At 55.0% G+C, this 14,652-nt stretch overlaps 3 protein-coding genes and 1 non-coding gene across 4 annotated transcripts; 2 read left to right on the forward strand and 2 right to left on the reverse strand.

Moving 5' to 3' along the window:
• Window positions 1-132: 132 nt before the first annotated feature.
• Window positions 133-2,722, reverse strand: BBK36DRAFT_1132611 (hypothetical protein). Its single transcript, XM_024892033.1, has 7 exons — window positions 2,641-2,722; window positions 2,432-2,615; window positions 666-2,387; window positions 339-519; window positions 262-312; window positions 197-226; window positions 133-169 (listed from the first exon to the last, which is right to left on the reverse strand). Exons 3-4 carry the CDS (start codon window positions 2,376-2,378, stop codon window positions 343-345), a joined length of 1,890 nt encoding a protein of 629 aa, XP_024745692.1. The 5' UTR covers window positions 2,379-2,387; window positions 2,432-2,615; window positions 2,641-2,722; the 3' UTR covers window positions 133-169; window positions 197-226; window positions 262-312; window positions 339-342.
• A 3,712-nt stretch (window positions 2,723-6,434) lies between these two features.
• Window positions 6,435-6,517, forward strand: BBK36DRAFT_t178. The gene has a single exon. It is a non-coding gene; the product is annotated as a tRNA-Thr (tRNA).
• Window positions 6,518-6,766: 249 nt separating this feature from the next.
• On the reverse strand, window positions 6,767-7,556 carry BBK36DRAFT_1185142 (hypothetical protein; the record flags this gene model as incomplete). Its single annotated transcript, XM_024896428.1, has 3 exons — window positions 7,246-7,556; window positions 7,056-7,184; window positions 6,767-6,997 (listed from the first exon to the last, which is right to left on the reverse strand). The coding sequence occupies exons 1-3, from the start codon at window positions 7,543-7,545 to the stop codon at window positions 6,767-6,769; spliced, it is 660 nt and encodes a 219-aa protein (XP_024745693.1). The 5' UTR covers window positions 7,546-7,556.
• Window positions 7,557-13,234: 5,678 nt separating this feature from the next.
• On the forward strand, window positions 13,235-13,969 carry BBK36DRAFT_1172571 (hypothetical protein; the record flags this gene model as incomplete). Its single annotated transcript, XM_024895746.1, has 1 exon — window positions 13,235-13,969. One exon carries the CDS (start codon window positions 13,235-13,237, stop codon window positions 13,967-13,969), a length of 735 nt encoding a protein of 244 aa, XP_024745694.1.
• Between the last annotated feature and the right edge of the window lie 683 nt (window positions 13,970-14,652).

A 14,652-nucleotide genomic window follows, 5' to 3' on the forward strand; every position in this document is an offset into this window, starting at 1 on the left:
CACAAGGGTCATCAACTGCATTGCAACCCCATTCCTACCTTACTTTATAGTCAATTCACCACGGATATATTCACCAACAGGATGAAATCCCGGGACTGGCGGGAGATGTCCATATTCTCATTAAGTAAGGGCAGATGTACACTCAAATGCTAAATCAAACAGCCCTGACTGGGAGGGGGAAAAAATAAAAAGGAAACGCCTTTTGTCCCCCCTGGCTGGAAAAAAAAAAAAAGACAGAGAAAAGGAAGGGAAGGAAGATACCCCAGCAACGCTGAAAGGGAAAAGTAACAACATCCTTGCCATATTTACATCCGCCTTCGACAATGATTTTTCCACACACATTTAGCCAACAACGGTATTAGACGTGTTCCTCAGCTGGTCCGACGCCTTGGAGTCCAGCCGCGTGAGAATATCCAAAAGCACGGAAAAGTCGCTCCTGGCTCGCGTGGCCAAGGGTGAATCCTGGTTGCGGTGGATGATGGCCAGCAAACTAGCTCCGATGAGGCGAATCTTTTCAACCTGTGGGCATCCAGATAACAAGCAGGACAGGTTAGCAACAACAACAAGTGCCGAGGCGTAAATGTATAAATATCCGCAGGGATATAAGGAGGGGGATCCAGGAAAGGGTGTGCAGGAAAGAGGAGAGAGAGAAAGAAACAACTCACGTTTGGCTCGCCATTGGCCTGGAGGCCCCAAAAGGGCGCCTCGTTCATCACCCTCAGCATGTCTCGCACAATCTCCGACTTCCTGAGATCAGCCTGCTCAACGCCAGGAGCAAAATATGAGAGATCTTCAAACTTCTGCGTAATCACCATGCGAAGGCAGTGAAACGTCACCTGCAGATTGATGCACTGTATCACGTACTGCTTGGACTCGGCAGACCCGTTGCCCTCAGCCATCGCTGCCATGGCCAAGGTGCACGACTGGAGGTACGGCGGGAGATCGTCCAAGCAGGTGATGAAGCGAACATAGAGAGAATCGAGGTGCTGCCTGTCGGCGGAGGGCAGCACATGGTTGGGGGGCATGGCCCCTCGGAAGTGCTGCATCATCTGGTCTTGCAGCACGCGGATCTCCAGCAGCAAATCAGCCGCGGACTGCCACAGCCGCACATTTGCGTTGAAGCCGGCAATGAAGCTCTTTCGGGGAGGCTCGGAGGCCGTACTCAGGAACTCGTCCTCAATGCCCGACGGATATAGCGTGGTGATGCCGGCGTCGAAGCAGTATTTGTGGATGGTGATGGGCCGATTGTTGAGTATAGCAGCGGACTTGTCGCCCAGGTACAGAATCCAGAAGCAGCGGCGGCGGAACTCTGCCTCGATGGGGACGAGCCCCTCGAGGGCAGCCTCCTCGTGCAGCTGCATGACCTGCGCCAGGCGGATGGCCTCGCCAAATATGTGCCACGAGTACTTGGGCTTCCCCGCAGCGTGGAGGCAGTTGGAGTGGAAATACCGGATTGCAATCGAGTTGGCCGTCGGATTCTCCAGGTCGGCCTCGAGGTGCTGGTGCAGGCAGTCTCGGGAGGCTTCGAGCAAGATCTCAGAGACGGATTCTCCTTCGGGGAAAATGTCCTTGGGTAGCATGAATGCCGCCTCTGCGCAGACGGCCGTGACCAGGGTGAAGGTCGAGTCAGCCCAGGGAGCCAGCCTGCTGCCGACGGTTCGCGAGCCGTTGGGCTGGCCAAAGCCGACCCACGATTCGGCAGCGCTGAGGGGGGTGGTGCCGGTGGTCGGGTCGGGCGTGAGCTGCGACAGAGGCGATGGTTGGTTGACCCCAGGCAAGGGCTGGGAGAAGATGTATGCGAGGACGTCCCGGAGGGCCGGCTCGTACACCAGGGGGGTGAGGGGGTAGAGGTAGTCGAAGAAGAGGTCGATGCAGCGCTTCGAGACGCGCTCTAGCGTCGTGTTGCGCAGCGTCATGGCGTTGGCCAGGTGTATCCATCGCTGGCGCGTCGAGATGTTTTGGATGGTGGAGAGGCCGGGCAGGTCGCCCAGCGGCTGCCGGGGCAGGCCGTTGTCAATGCCGAGGGGCTCGACGGGCTCCCAGGCCGCGTCGGGCGACAGCGACGCCGAGGCGAAGGGCTGCAGCGCGGCTACTGCGGGGCCGGCGAAGGTCAGCGGCGGCGGCATCTGGCCGGGTCGAGCCGCGGTGGAGAGCGAGCTCGGATCAGGAGGCGGCTGGCCGGGCTGGTCGCTCTTCTTCCTCGCTTTGGGACCGCGTCGGGCCAGTGGGAGGTCGAAAGTGCACTGCACGTGGGCATCGCGGCAGTGCGTGCAGCTATCGACGGCGCTGAGGTACTCGCACTTTGGACGGGGGAGGGCATTTGTCAGTGGTGGCAAGGCGAGAGTATCCAAGTGTAAGACGGGGGAGTAGCGCAGCATCAGAGACGAGAATGCAGTGTGAACGAGTTATGAACACAATACAAAACACAACACACAACACAGCACGACACGACGCTTGTGATGTATGCTGATGTATTGTATGTATGTATGTTGTGTACGCACAACAGACGCAGGAGAGGGGGACGGGAGGAGGGGGAACAGGAACGAGGGGAGGAGGACCGGGCAGCGAGAGGACATATGAAGAGCAGGGACCAGGGATCGAGAGACGGCGAGGAGGAGGGGCAGTGAACAACAACAGGATCAAACGGACTAGACTGACCTTGGCCTTGCGCCGGCGGCAGCGATCGCAGGCTCTGCTCACCAGGCGGCCTCTAGGATGGTGGTGGAACGAGGTTGCAGCGGACGCGAGCGAGTTGTGCGGCGGCGTGGTCGAGGCGGTTGGCGACGCGGGCTGGGAGGCTGAGGCCGACTCGGGCGAGGTGGTGAGGGCGTGGACAGCGCCGGCGCCAGCAGCTGAAGCGCCTGCAGTGGCCGCAGCAGCCACTGAGCCCGCGGGAGCTGCTGAGCCCATCGCCATGGAGCCTGTGCCCGGAGGGCCTGGAGGGCCTGTAGAGCCTGCAGCGCCTGTGGCCGAGGAGCCACAGCAGCGTTAGTTAGGGGGCCACACTGAGGTGCACTCAATGCGCTGCGCTGCGCTGCGCTGCACTGCACTGGTCCCAATGCCCGGGGCGGTCTGGTGCCACCCACGCGGCTGCAGAGGGACCGGGCTGGAACGTGAGCAAGTGACGGGACTGAACGCACCTGTGTCTGCACCCGCAGCAACCGCCGCCGCGCCGCCAGCTGCTGCCGCGGCCGCTGTGGCCATGGCTCTGGGGGCTTGCCGATCGCTGAGGCCTGTGCCTGTGCCTGTGCCTGTGCCCGTGGCCTTGGATCGGAGAAACGCAGGCAGAGTCGCGTCTTCCGGAGGCTCGAGGCGAGACGGGGATTTATCAACGGTCAAATACAGGGAGGAAAAGTGGGCAGAGGCTTGCATTTTTGTTGTCTGTTTGGCCCCTCCACTTTTATTTCTCTGGGGGAGCAGGAGGCGCCGTTTCTCCGCATGGGGTTCGGCCGATTAGCTAAGGCAAGGCTGCGAGTCCACAGGCCATTCACACTCACGCCCATTCTGCGGGAAGAGAAAACCTCCGCGGCTAGTCCATACATACAGTAGCCTCCTGGTCTGCCTCCCCCTCATCAGCATCAAAAGCCTGGGGAAACGAGCATGGGGTCGGGATTGGACGCAATGCGACGCTTCATCGCGCTGCCCACACACGGACACAGGCGCAGCGCTCAGGCGAGTCGCGTTCGAGCCCTCACGAACCACTGCATGTTCGCGCATGCCGTTCAATCATCCATCATCACTCACCACTCACAATTTCCCCTTTCCCCTTCTCCCTCCTCGCCTTTCCCTTTTCCCTTTTTCCCATCCACCCGACCATCCATCGTCATCCTGCTAATGGCCGCAATAGCTTCCTAATGGGCAATTTCCTCGACACGCGAATGCGGGGTTTGCATGGCAACCCTGTCCACGCGCCATGTACCCTGCGGTAGTCGGCACACCACGCCTGGCTGCGCGCGCTACCTGCCGGTACCTGCCGGCTATCAACTTGGGATGAACCCATCGCAGGATGCGACCTCAGACGGGTAGGTCCCTAGCTTTTGATGCTTAATATAAAATTTTCAAGCGTCGACGTGCTCGAGGAACCCGCCTCGACGCCAGCTTTGGGGAAGCTGGATAATCGTGAAGCTGCATGTGTCGTGTCACATCGGCCCGTGAACCAACGCCAACTGGGGGTTACTGGATGCGAGCCCAGCAAGAGAATCGAATATAGCCTGAGAATGCTGATGGACAGCCATGACGAGGCCAATGGAGGCTCAGAAAGAGGCCATCAGTTCGCTTCGACTGCAGCCGCCGGCTGTGGCTGTTTCGGCTCCTCGCCATCGTTGTCAATAGCCGGTGCTGCGACTTTGGCTGCGAATAAAACCAGACAGCGGCACCTCCCTGCCGCCTTCGCCACTCGATTGCCTCAGCGATGGGATGATCTCAGCACTTCCGGCGGCGTCTCCTAGTGAATTAAATCGACCAAGAGCAGCGTGTTGTTTGCGTCAGAGACGCCATGACATCGTGGGAGACTCGAGAGGGCATGAAAGCCTGGCAGTGAGTCCAAGTTATCTCTTGCTTGAATCGTGCTATTCAAAATAGTATTCGCCTCTTGTCACCTTCCGCGGTCGAGGGGAGCACAACGGTTACATGGAGTACGGAGCCCGAAGCGCATAGTACGGAGCCCGAAGCGCAGAGAACGTATCGTATCACAGTAGAAAGGGCAGAGCAACGAGGCCCTCGACACGGATTCGGGCATCCGTCTCGTCTATGGTTCGTTGGTTGCACCCACGCGGTCTTCTGTCCTACCGCATTCCTCGCCCCACCACTCGAGCTCGCCCCTGTTAGCATACCGTTTTCCATATTGCGAGAGAAGCGGGAGCAAAACTTCCGCTGCAATGGATCAGATGCCGGTCTCGCGGGGTTGCGAGCTCTGGTCACGAGAGAGCAGAGGCAGCTTTCCCCGGTCTTGAATTATATGAATCGAGACAAGAACCGGCCAGCCTTTCTGTTCAGCTGTGTTCCGTTTGACCGTTGCCCAGGCCTGACCTGTCCGACTTTCTGCAACGCCCCCCTATACTCGATCGAGCAGGTCCTGATGGCCTCCGCCAGTCTCCGAAACAGCCGACTCATCAGCAATTTTCCACATCCAGATGCCGAGCGATCAGTCTGGGGAAATCTCTACATCCCAGAAGCGGAGAGCGGGAGCGGCTCCACGTTGAAAGATGATCCGCTATCACTATATGCTTAAGCTTACCAGTACTCGTATGCCCATTGCTACTGATAAACAGGGATATGGCGCTGTGACGAAGAGGTCCGGCCACTGGAAGTGCTAATCGGATGTGCACAAGGTTTCGATTCTCATCGCACGACTAACCCCCGGGCCCTGGCATGCTGTATCACAAGGTGAACACTGGGAGTCGTCACACTCTTCCCTTCACGGGCTACTCTCTTGTCGTGGTTGCGGAGCGATTTTCCTCAAACCACTGCAATTGTCGCATGCAGTGCAATATAGAGCTGCCCTCCTCGAGCACTTGAACCGACCGTCACGAAACAAGGAACATCACATGTCGACAATGTGAAGAGTACTGTTGCTCGTCAATTCTGCTTTTGACGAGCGCTCTACGCTGGCTTCGTACATGTCAAGCATGTATTGCCCGGCTATTTTCGAGAACAGTTTCCTCTCTAACGAGACTGCTATTCACTGATGAGGACAAACATTCAGTCGGAGAATTGAAGCAGGCTGACGCGCCACGGGCTGTACCCCTTCTCGGTGATACAGCGAAACCTTTGTGACCGAGTAGATGAGAACAGGTGGCATCTGCAAACGGACCGTCCAAGAGTACGAAGGCATGTCGGCTCTATGCCTGAATCTTGACTCATACCTTGCGGCGACTCGTAGCGACATATTGCCATTCCCTTGGGAAGAATAAGCCTGGGTTGTGGATTCGCTGAGATGGCCGCACACCCAGATGGCTTGCTTTTTTACCATGCCTCTGGATTTAGTTTCAGACGCCACATTGTTGATCTATTAGTCTCTACTTCTTGACAATGGAAATGGCAGAGTGTAGCTTGAAAGCGAACTGTTCTTGGATGTGTGGTTGAATCAGGATGCATGTGCCAGACTTTTGCTCGTTTACAGGGTAGGCGGCATATCGTCCCCGACGTCGCCAAACCGCAAACTGTGTATATATAGACTGTCTGGCCTGACTTTATAGTCTTTTCTGGGTGTGTATAATATAATCCATGATCCCATTTACCAACAAGTCATCATGCGGATATATGATGAAGCTTCAGTTACTCTCTTTTACATGCGGCGTAGAAGAAGGAACAGTTGGGTTGACCTTTCAGTTGGTACGAAGACCATACTTTTTGCCGAGGAGAAAGATATCCTCAGGTGGAGACATTGCAAAACCTTAATATTCTCAATTAAAAATCTCGTTCCGCATCTGAAAGCCCGCTTGGCTAAGCGGTATAGCGTGTCACTAGTAAACTACTTGACATGACAAGGTGATCAGTTCGACTCTGATAGTGGGCAACTTATTTTTTTGGGGAATTATCTCTCATCAAAACATTTTTTTTTTTTTGCAGTAAATGGTTCATTCATACGAATCATATCCTTATCTCGAATAATGACAAAAGAGATCTGGCTGGTAAAGTCCTATCATTCATATCTCATCCCCTCCGCCTCGCTTGGGGGTCCATCTCTGCTCCTGACCGCTCAAGTTCCCGTTATATCGTTCATCCGCAGCTTGTACCCCAAATCTGAAAAAGAGCACAAGAATAATTAGGCTGAGACCTTGGCGGTTAGAGCCAGATCGGCGTGGATGGTGTTCAGCTGGCCCTGGGCCTGCTGGGCGTAAGCGGGTATACGGGCTATCGTGGCACCGGCCAGGTTGACGATGCTCCTCTCAATCAGGTTGAGGACGACGGCGATGGGGCCGCGGAGGAGGGAGCTGGAAACAACACCGGTCGGACCGATCAAACTCCTGACGAACTGGTCGTTGACTTGAGCGAGCTGTATGACTGTCAGTATGATTCTTTGACTGCTTTCTAATTTGGAGGAGATAACGCACGTTGGCGAAAGCGGTGTAAACGCTCTGCTGGTCTGTCTGGTTAAAGGTCGAGGTGACTGGGGTGGTGACGATGTTGCCACTGTTGGTAACCACGTTACCAGCCAGGGCGCTCAGGCCGTTGACGAGGGCCTGGCAAGCTCATATCATCAGTATGCTTTACTACTACCCAAGACCGCCAGACTTAGCTTACAGGAAACTGCTGAGCAATAGTGGTGGAAGAGATATTGCTGACGATGTTTCCGGTGATGGCGATCGCGTCGCTGACGCTGTTCAGCGTTGATGTGACGGCAGTAGCGTTGAGTCCAGCGCCGCCGATATCAAGCTCGCGGAACTCTGCCACATGCTGAGCCACGATGTCGTGGGTAAGCTGTTCCAGCTGGTGGACCTGCTGGCTCTGCTCGCTCTGCTGCATGGCCTGGCCTTGCTGAGTGGAGGACATGGCCTGGACCGTCAGAGCGGCGGCGAAGATGGAGAGAAGCTTGAACTGCATCTTGACGGCTCGACTTTACAATCTGGATGAGTGTGATTCGGTAAGATGGAGATGTAGAGGCCTAGAGATATGAATCCGACTCGTTGAGATGAAAGAAGTCGGCTTGGAACTTGACTTGTCTTTTATATCCCCCTAAAATGCGTCGTGCGAGAATTAAGGGATATACATACTAATGTGTAAAGTCGTGATATCCCGCCGGAGCCATAGTCGGCCTCGCAGGCTCGTCGCTGAGACACTCGACGTGAATATCCATTCCTGAATCTTGACAACATCTAAGACACATAAGGGATGCTCTGAGATGACCAACGGCCAACAGATTCAACGATTAGTGACAGATCATTGATAGGCAAGGAGTGGAAAGAATACGCCGCCGGTCTGCCACTATATCTTGTATGTGATAAGCGTCGCTTTTTTCTTTCCCACGCATGATGGGCTAAGCCTAGGTAATGCGGTACCATTGCTGCCCGGCTTGAGGGCTGGCTTCATACATGACATCCACCGGAGAGTATCCAGCCTTGCGGTGGAAAGCAAACACCGGACTGATCTCCATACAATGCACCAAATACAGTTTCAGCCAGCCTGGTGCTTTTCTTCACAGCCTGCCAGCGAGCGAGAATCACCACTGCCTAATTTTAGACAGCTCTGGATCATGTATTTCCGCGCCCTGGCGAATTGGCCAATGGCGTTCCATAGAGTGTGGTGGTGCGATCTGTTTCCATTCCATCGTGTCTTGAGCCATCCGGAATGTTGTCGGAGTGCTCGCTGCGGCCCGCGCAGGTGATCAAACAGTTTCTCCTTTCCCTGTGAGGGAGAGTCAAAAGAACAGCAACTCTAGCTCTAGGGTCTGGAGTTTCGCGATCGTTAGCGGTGAGCAGAAGCTCATTGCATAGGCATACGCAGCATTTGCCACCAAACCCGAGGGTTCAGTGACGGATATGAATCGTGAGAGTCTAGTCTCCATCATTAAGATCTCGAAATATGAGATGTGTGCCTCGTGCTTCGTCTGCTGTGGCAAGTCTTAGACCAAGCTTCACTCAAGGCCGGGTATAGAGCTTGTCATCGTCAAGACCAACTACCGATAGAGGTCAGAGGAGTATCCCTCTTTTCTCTGTATCAATGGATGCTGTGGCCTTTGGAGTTGTAATGTGAAGCTTGTGGCACGTATTATCGTGGGTTCTTTGGCTTTCTCTACACTGCGAATAGACCACAGCAGATTATGTTGTGGCATACTCCAGCATCCTCGAGCTTCCATCAGCGTTGTAGGAGCTCGAGAGCGGCAGGCCATGCAGAGTAAATCTCGATCCCTCGGATGATCCTCCGGAGAAGCCCCTTTCTGTCAACCCCCCGCGAAATTTTTTTTTGAAGGAGTGAAGAGACCCGCAGATAATGACAGGCGTCGAATTCTGCACGACTTGAAGAGGGGCTCAACAGAATCAGCACCTGCCGAAATGACGCCCCTTGGTCGACTGTCATGGGGATAGGACAGGGAAGCAGAGCAAGGGATTTTGCTCCCCCATGTCTGAAGGCACGAGTAACCGGATTGGCGCCGAATCTGTCCCAGGTACACCAAACACAGGCGTCTAGAATGCTTCGAAACGACGTCCAAAGCGCTTAAAGGCGCCAATGAATATTCTTAGCAGCCGCTATCCTTTGGAGCCAAAGGAATCCGGGGAAAGCCATTGGCCAGCAGCGCAAGCGGCGTGAGCCGTCGGGCCGCGCGGATCCAATACCAATCGATTCGAGTTTGCCAAATGCTTCGAATGAGGATACTAGTAGGCCCGTACAGATTGTACGCAACATTCGTAGCCATTGCCGAGCCGCAACCTCTTCAGAGGCCTCTTTCGGAACCATCGGGACAGGAGCCGAGTCTGCGATTGATTGTGCATGGTGCTAGCACTCATCTAGGCAGGATACGCGATGCCTGTCCATGTCGCCGCCTGGCCGTGGCCGGGACTGTCTATTGGAGTTTGGTAGCGAACGAGTTCCCCCCCCAGAACGGCACGCCATTCTCATCTGCTGGGCAAGGAGAAGATTGCGATTGCGATTGACCGTCCCAACCCTCTGGCTCCTTTCCGCTCGATGGAGATTCGTCTAGAAGGCCGACCGAATATTCTGGATAGGAGGAAATTGGGCCCCTAGGGCTGGGATCTTGCCTGCCGAAATTGCGAGCAGATGCCAATGACTGAGGCCACACGGAAGCTGGCGTTGCGCTCGTCCCTTGCATGATGGGACGCAGAGGGAGCCCTGCTTCTGCTCCAGGTGCACTCGTTTGCCCTTGTACCATGTCCTGGTCCAGGGCAGGATGATGATGCAAGGTTAGAGCCAGGCCAGGGTAGAAGCAACTTTAGGCAAGGCATGTCATCCAGGTCGCAGCAGGAGCAGCAAGTACTCCGCCGCCATGCTTGGGCGCGAGGGTACCTTGCCCACTCGGCGCGGCAGCTTGTAGGGGAGAGCACGCGGTTGGCAGCTTGGCAGAAGCTCTAGAGCCAATACGGAGTGCTGGGACTACTGACTCAGTAGCCTATGTAGAAGCAAAAACGTGAATGACGATTGTGCCCGTGAGTCAAGTTGAAGTTGTTAGGTTCGCAGGAAATACTACATGTGGTCAGTCTGTCGTCAAACCCCGTCTTTCATCTTCTGCCCCGTACGGAGAAGCCCGAATGGGGACAAACCTTTGTTCAGGCACATGCAAATAGTACTAGTAGTACTATGCACAACTATCTGCACTTTCACATGCAAGTTTATACCGAGATACCTCGCTCCTTCCCCAGAATACAGCCTGGAGACACGGAGGGGAGAGACAGAACAACAAAGCAGGAGCGTGTGAGAGAGCGAGGAAGGCACCGTCGTGGCTCAGACCATTCCCGTTGGGCGTGGCTGCTGCTTGTCTCAGTTTCACCGCTTTATGCTGTGCGAGCGCGAAGTTCTAGGTGCCGCGATTGGGCAGTCACGAGGGCTGTCCTGCTTGCCCTCTCGCTTGGCTTCTGGTGCTGAGCTGTCACTTGTGCAAGTGCAGCTGTTGCACCTGCCGTTGCACTGCTGTCGCCAATGGCAAGAGCCGTAATAATAGCTGTGCCTGAGATGATCCGGGAAGGAAACTGTGACTGTCGCAGCTTCCCATGACATGTGAATGCGAGACTTCATCCCCTCCTCGTGTCTGATACTTTGTCTCGTTCGTCTGCTTACAAGCTGTAATCGTGCGTGATGCGTGTGATTGTCGAGCTTCAAACTCAATACAAGATCAGTATTAGTACGTACTAACAGCTGCTCCGTGCACAGTCTAGCATTCTCAGCTGAGGCGCCTCTGCCTCATGATGCTTGCACGGCTGAGAAAGAAGGCGGCGCTGGCATGCGCCTTCAGAGTATTGTACTTCTTGCTACGGAGTACTATCGCGACTGATGGTCTCGCACCAACGCTGTTCAACAGGACAATGCGCAATGACAGCACAGAGCACAGAACGAATCCAGACGCTTCCATGTTCCAACGCATCTCCAACAGCCGAACTTTGCCCCGATCGAGTCGCCCCTCTCCTTGGCCGGATATAGTGGTGGTGGTCTTGTTCCCTCAACTTGCGCGATTCCCTCGTGCTCGTGGCCACCATCGGCTACGGTTACAGAAGCCGCCACGCTGGACTAGAAACAACCTGATGATCACCAGAAGCCAAGTTCCATCCCGCAACCTTCTTTTTACCCGTGGCCAATGGCGACGCGGGCGAGGCGTCACCTCCAGCGACATCGGATGCCGCCGTCCAACCACCACGCTGTAGCAGGCCACATTCTGTCTCGACTCGCCCTGCTTGTGGTTCGCTGCGCATGACCCCCCCTCTCGACGCTACCGACAAGCTTTGCAAATGCTGCAAACACTGCTTCTGCATACATACGTATCTGCGAGGTTCCTACCTGTAAGAAGGCTGCAGCCTATCAGTGCATCTGCATGCCGGGACGGTGTTGCAGCGCCCCCACCTGGCCTGCAGCAAGCAAGGTACCAAGGACAGGCAGCGGCAGGTTCGAAGGCTTCTGGTCCCTCGTACGCCCGAAAGCTGCGCAAAACCCACGGTAACAAACGCGAGACTATGCCGTGATTTGTTGGCGCTGGTGGCATGTGCACAAGCCTGGTTTTGGAGAGGCTAAATGGCATGTACTTGTACGGACTAAACTCGACACTGGCGATGTCATGACGACCTCCCCGATGCTGATCTGCGCACATGACAGGTACTGGTACTCTGTTTGCACTGCGGGCACATGCACGGCTGCGACGTCTTTCACTGATAATCCCTCGGCTGTGATTCTTCCATTCGACGGTTGGACACCCTTCTCGCAGATACGTGCATCATACCTGGTCCGCTCAAAGCACGAACCTGCAAGTGTTATATCATCCACCTATCGTCCCTCCCCCTTTGGCGACGCAAGTTGCTCTGCAGAAGATCCTGGGTCTTGCTCGACTTGGCTCTGCAATAGCGCCCTTGTAGCCCCTACCAACCCTCGTCGTCAACCCACTTTGTTGGTCGTTTAAGCGTTCAAGACTGACCAAGAAGCGAGAGGAGGCCTGAGCAGCTCTCCACTTGGCACCTATTTTAACGGACTGGAGCTCAGCTTCCGCTGCCTGGCGATGGGCCCTTGCCAACCGCCAAACCGTCCTGGACACTGGATTTTGGGTCCAATCGATTAGCCACGCGACGCCGTCTCTGCACAGAGCCTGCCCTTGACCACAGCCGTCTAATACTTATTACGAGACTGGTTGCTTTCGCAACAAGCAGATCGACGCCCTCTCGACGCCTTTGCGTTGACTCGCGAGGACTTTTGCTCTCTTCTCATCAGCCGTTTGTTTGGCCTCAGCCACGGCAGGCGTACGTCTGCAGTCCATCGCTTGCTGTTTCCGCCAAGGAGAGGAGAGAGCAAGAGAACGAACACACAAAGGGAAAACACGTTGCCGCCCACTGGCAGTACTACATGGCAAAAGATAGTCGCCCATCAAATCAGTCGGAATCTCGTCTTCGCCAACCGACCCCTGCTGCCGTGGTTGAGCAAGCTGCTGCTCACCGCTGACTGGTGATTCGACCCCGTCCTTTCTAAACTCCACAGCCGGCTTCAACCACCCCCGGCCCTGCATATACTCGGGCAAGGATCGGCTCACCAGCAGCGGATCCCTACTCAATACCCCTTGGCTTTTTATTTTTTTCTTCTTTGTCCCCGCCTACCGTGGGCCCTGCATCGGACGCCATAGACCGGACCAATCGAAGCTCCTGCCGTCGCCAGTCGCAATCCCGCTTGTCGCCCTCATCGATTCGAGAGTCAACGGGCGCCTCCGCGAGAGCTGTGTTTTATAACTCTTGCGTGACGGTCCTCCTGTGCGGTTCCTTGCGGCCGGTAACCCAGACCACACATTGTTTTTGTCTTTTGATATCCTTTATTTCGAGCCGCTCGTAATCTCACAGGCGTATTTACGAGTTCATGACTTCGTGGGGTTCTTTCTCCTGCCCTGCAGATAAATACTTTCATCTTCCTATCTGGCTCCCGCCGACATTCAACCTTCAGATTACGCTTCTTTTGATAGCTTGGCGTCTTCTTTAAGCTGGCCGTGACGCCCTCGTCATAACCAACTCCTCTTGGTCGCTTGTATGGTAGCCGCCCAACATACTTATCACTTACACGGCGCCGGACGCAAACCTTGTCGAATCTCTCTACCAACATGGCTTCCTCACGGCGCACATCCGTTATCTCCCACCAGAGCTGGATAGACCCTCTGTCTTCGCCTCCTCCAGCCTCGCGGGGGCGCCAGCCCGTTCGCTCTTCCAGGTCTCCGAGAGAGCAGTCTCCCACCATTGTCAGGGTTCAGCGAAAGGATTCTGGTTACGAGTCGCATGCTTCCTCGCCACGCACGTCGGCCACTTACATTCGGCCTAAGCCTTCACGGCGTGTATCGGGCATGTCCAAGTATGGCACCGCATCAGCCCAGTCTCTGCGATCCCGTATTCGCCCTCAAATTCGCCGGCCCGCAACCACTCAAACATCCGTCTCCTACCAACCTCGAACTATCGATACCGCTCTCCCAACGGCCTACTACCAGTTTCAGGCCCCTGAACTTGCCGAAGTCACGGAGACAAGCCAGGAGGCCCAGAATACCTTCTTGCCGCCCCAGACAACCCATTACTGGACCAGTGATCGAACTCGTCGACTGGAGTATGCCGCCATTGACGCTGCAGGCAAGGGTGTCAAGGGCTGGATTCGAAAGAACCTGCTGCCGGATTGCTTTGCCGGCAAGAACAGGCACGTCGCCTTTGACGATGACACCGGCAGCGTTCGTCGCTACAGGCTAGACCTGGAGGACGAGCCAGAGGAGAAGTGTGTGTCTGCCTGCAACACCTCTTCGTCGCGCAAGAGCCGGTTCTCCATCCGCATCCATCGCAAAAGCATTGCCGTTTAATCACTTCCCGTCCTCTGATACCCCATCTATGGATCACCTTTTCATTTTGCATTTCGGCGCATCACATTTACTCGGCGCTATATACCCGATTGCTTTTACTTTTCTTTTTTTTTCTTCACCGTCTTTCAGGTTCTCGTGTGGGTCTGCACGAGATGAGATACCAAGCATGCGCATATACCAGGAGAGCGATTGCATTTTCTTGCCTTTTTCACATTATACTTTGTTTTTAACTTGCATAGACATGGGGAGTGCGAAGATCGATTCAAAGCTGTTCTTTGAAACCTTGCTTCCCCCTTTTTCTTTCACGTTTTGGCATACTCTTTTGAGCGGAGGGACTGGTTGCACTTGACCAGGCTGAACGGTGCGGAACCCAACGATGTGGACGAGATGAATGACCATTATACCATAGAGCTGGTGGATTAGAATAAAGAGCATGGCCGTTGCCACTGGAATGCAACCAAACAACTGGGGCGGCGAGGGCCCGTCCGAGGCCCGTGATGACGAGCAGAGCCAGGCTCTTTGTTCCTCAATTCCGGCTTTAGATAGGAAGCAATCAAAGCACATTTTCACATTCAACATTCAGTAGGCATCGTGCAACGAGTGATAAATAGTGGTCATTCCCTGTGTTGACAGCAAACTCAGTATATCTCTACATAGTCTTCAAGGCGCAATCAAAGAACCCT

This window comes from Trichoderma citrinoviride, assembly GCF_003025115.1.
Source record: "Trichoderma citrinoviride strain TUCIM 6016 unplaced genomic scaffold BBK36scaffold_17, whole genome shotgun sequence".
Lineage (NCBI taxonomy): Eukaryota > Fungi > Ascomycota > Sordariomycetes > Hypocreales > Hypocreaceae > Trichoderma > Trichoderma citrinoviride.

What these genes read in the sequence shown, in the direction of transcription:
- BBK36DRAFT_1132611 (XM_024892033.1), bottom strand. Translation starts at nt 2,378, where the DNA reads ATGCTGCGCTACTCCCCCGTCTTACACTTGGATACTCTCGCCTTGCCA. An exon ending in AGGCCAATGGCGAGCCAAAC is followed by an intron (nt 520 to 665) that starts GTGAGTTGTTTC and finishes GGATGCCCACAG; the next exon opens with GTTGAAAAGATTCGCCTCAT.